General features: G+C 66.0%; 1 protein-coding gene across 1 annotated transcript; it reads left to right on the top strand.

The window, feature by feature from the left end:
* Nucleotides 1-280: 280 nt before the first annotated feature.
* On the top strand, nucleotides 281-611 carry MNEG_15371 (hypothetical protein; the record flags this gene model as incomplete). Its single annotated transcript, XM_014036159.1, has 1 exon — nucleotides 281-611. A coding segment is annotated over one exon (331 nt), but the record flags the coding sequence as incomplete, so codon positions are not given.
* Nucleotides 612-1126: the final 515 nt, after the last annotated feature.

The raw sequence follows: 1126 nt of genomic DNA, 5'->3' as shown, positions 1-1126 counted from the left end.
GCTGCGGCTGGCCCAGATGGAGTACTGCGGCACTACGAGCTTCTTCATACGCGTACTGCTGGATAAGAAGTACGCGTTGCCCCACAGGTATGGGGGGGGGTTGTGCGGGGGGATTTCGGACGGCGCGCGTCGCCACACCCGGGCTCCTCCGTGCCTGCCTGCATGCAAGCAGCGCCGCTGGGGGTCCCCACCCCCGCTCCCCGACCCGCCTTCGTCCCGCCCCCTCCCCTCACGCTTCCCCAATCCCTCGCCTCCCAAACACAAAAAACTCATCCTCAAGGGTGGTCGATGCCATGGCGGAGCACTTCACGCGTTTTGCTGACGACGAGCGCGCCATGCCCGTCGTGTGGCACCAGACGCTGCTCTGCTTCGTGCAGCGCTACAAGTCCGAGGTCCGCGCCGCGGATCGCGACGCGCTGCGGCGCCTGTGCGCGGCGCAGCAGCACTACCAGGTGACGCCCGAGGTGCTGCGGGAGCTGGACCACTCGGCGCCGCGCGAGCAGCGGCGCGCGGAGCGGCAGCGGCAGGAGGAGGCGGCGGCGGCGGCTGTTGGGAAGCACGTGCAGGAAGATGTGCGGAACCTGCCGCCGGTCCCCATGCTGGATGACTGATTTTGATGAGGGGTGGTGACAACATCAGCAACCTCCGCCGCGCACGTGTCTACGCCTGCGGTACGCCGCGGCGGCTCGCTTTGTGGGCTGCCTCCAGGGGTGGGGGCCGCCCGTTTGGGGGGCGTCCGCAGGTAAATGTTATGTGTGTGTAGATATTTGTTGTTTTGTCGCATGCTGTTGCCAACTATCATGATTCTTGAGAGCCTCTGAGAGCCCCCGCCTCTTTTCCGGTCCACTGCTTCGGCCACGTGAAGTATCCGCGTGCCTTTGTGCGACGCATGCGCGGCTGCGACGCTTCGGGCGACACTCTCATCTCCGCCTGTCTGGCTGTGTTGCCTTTCCATCTGGAGTGCTCAGCAACCCTTTTGACCCGTGTCCTCCCAGCGGGTGCGCCTGCCTCGCGCCAACGTCCCTCTGCCCGCCGTGTAACCACCGCGCCGGTCGACAGATGCGTAGAGCCCCGCCTCAAGCAGCTGCGGGCCGTCTTTCTTTGTTTGGTGCGCGCACCCACGAGC

The sequence above is a fragment of the Monoraphidium neglectum genome (assembly GCF_000611645.1).
Source record: "Monoraphidium neglectum strain SAG 48.87 unplaced genomic scaffold scaffold05268, whole genome shotgun sequence".
Taxonomy (NCBI): Eukaryota; Viridiplantae; Chlorophyta; class Chlorophyceae; order Sphaeropleales; family Selenastraceae; genus Monoraphidium; species Monoraphidium neglectum.
This window is presented reverse-complemented; position numbering and strand designations above follow the sequence as displayed.